General features: G+C 36.6%; 1 protein-coding gene across 2 annotated transcripts in view; it reads left to right on the top strand.

The window, feature by feature from the left end:
* Positions 1 to 1,974, top strand: part of LOC122085025 (transformation/transcription domain-associated protein-like) — a 104,720-nt gene that overhangs the window by 72,320 nt on the left and 30,426 nt on the right. The window contains exon 22 of one of the 2 annotated variants that reach the window (XM_042653456.1): positions 574 to 624. The exons of the other annotated variant lie outside the window; for it this stretch is intronic. Coding sequence (XP_042509390.1) covers positions 574 to 624 — 51 coding nt within the window. The remainder of the gene's footprint in view (positions 1 to 573; positions 625 to 1,974) is intronic. 2 annotated transcript variants of the gene reach the window in all.

Genomic DNA, 1,974 nt, shown 5'->3' with positions numbered 1-1,974 from the left:
CTGTCCAAGGTGAAAATTGTGATTGGTAGTAAAATAGCGATTCTTCTGTTGAGGCCCAATTCTATCTTTATAGATTTAGTTAGATACCCAATCCAAATTTATCTAGTTATTTAAGATTCAAATTCAAATTCATCAAATTTATTAACAAACTTTAATGGTAGCTTTTACTTTAGGTTCACAATGGATGGAGGACATGCAATACAGGGAAGGCAGGTGTTGGATGGAAGTTTTGTAATTGCAATTGGAGATATTAGGGAACTTTTATAGCTGGGCTAGTGATGACTTGATGCTTCATTGACTTAAATAGTGGATATTATGAAATTGTTTTGAATTCTTAGTTGCTCTATTTTTTTGCTCATCTTGATCAAATATTTTTATATAATTGTCATATTTCTCAGTTTGGGATTACTTATACTTGGAAAAAGTATAGCTTGGATATGTGGTATGTTCAATTCATTATTTATTCTATGCTGATGGGATATCATATTATGCTAGTTCAATTCATTATTTATTCTATCCTGATGGTATGTGGCTCTGTTTGTTCAATACTACTATGTCTGGAACTGCACTTAGAGAGCTAAATTTCTTGACGTCGATTCTTGCTGTTCGTGTAAACCGGAAGAGGTAAGGAACTCTTAACATATTGGTTACCTTCTCAAGCAGCACCCTTCCTTTTCCATGTAAATGAAGTTCATCAGCTTGGGTGAGAATTTGAAAAGCTACTTCTTCTCATTCAGAACCTGTTAAACCCACAAGTTCCCTGTTCTATCCGATTAACAGCAAACAGAAGGAAACCATTTTCAAAAGTACAAAATGACACTACATAGTCTAAAATTCTTGAACAAAAAGCAGGAAACTGGTATTCAACTGGGTTTCATAGCACTAATGAAGAGGCAAAAAAGATTACCAGAGCAGAAACAATGGTTTAAAAGATGGAAGAAAGGAAAGGCACCTGCAAAATGAATCTGAGATCTGTGAAGCTATGTGAAGATTCTCTGCAAGAAGGTAAATTGAGAGGAGGAATGTGCCTTCTTGTGGAGGTCTCCTGGGGAGAAAATTGAGAAGAGGAAGATGTCTTCTTGTGGAGGTCTCTGGTGAGTTTGCCAAAAAATCGTCTGGGGCCTTTTAATTTCGTAAGTGATCTGTTTCACGAGTTTTGCTTTGGAGCAGTGAAAGCTAGATATTTTATGCTGTGATTCCTTTTTTTTTTTTTTTTTAAAGGGCAATTAGAGCCGGTCAGGAAGAGCATGAAATCAGATCGGTGTTGCCAAGCAGAATTCCACTGCCCATCTGTTCCCATGAAACAAAAATCAACGAATCGGGATTTGGGAGTGTTACCAATCAGGGACCTAGGGACCTATTCCAGTCTAATTAAAACAGTTGATAGCAAATAAATAAAGAAACATGACTCTAACTAGACTAACTAATAAATTAAATGCCGTATTCAAAATTAAGACCCTTAATATGGGCTTATAAATGAGGCTCGTTACATCAATAAACCTAAAATAAAAAGCCCAAGGCCCATTAAACCTAACCCAAGATTTATTTCCAGTAAAATGTGCCAACTTTTGCTGATTTATCTGCATCAAATAGCTGTGACTGCTTCTTCAGCACTGTTGCTGCTACATATTTGGCCACACTAATTCTTTCTCATAGGTTTTTTGGTTCATTTCCCTAACTTTGATAACCACTAATAGCATTTTCTTTGTATAGAGTTTTTGCTTATTCCAACCCCACTCTCCTCCGTTGCGTTTCATAGCTTTCCTCTATTCTTCTAAAGGATACTTGTGTCCTACCTACCCTGCATCATGCAAAAAACTAGGAATGCTAGCAATGAGCCTATATTTTGGGAAATGAACCAAAAAACCGCAGTATACATCTAATTTGCTAATTTGGGGAAAGACCCCAGGACACAACAATGAACCTATTTTTTGGGAAATCCCTTATAGGGTGGTTTTTTTTTGGGGGGGGGGG

The sequence above is a fragment of the Macadamia integrifolia genome, chromosome 7, assembly GCF_013358625.1.
Source record: "Macadamia integrifolia cultivar HAES 741 chromosome 7, SCU_Mint_v3, whole genome shotgun sequence".
Classification (NCBI taxonomy): domain Eukaryota; kingdom Viridiplantae; phylum Streptophyta; class Magnoliopsida; order Proteales; family Proteaceae; genus Macadamia; species Macadamia integrifolia.
Note: the sequence above shows the minus strand (reverse complement) of the source record. Positions and strands in the feature narration are given on the sequence as shown.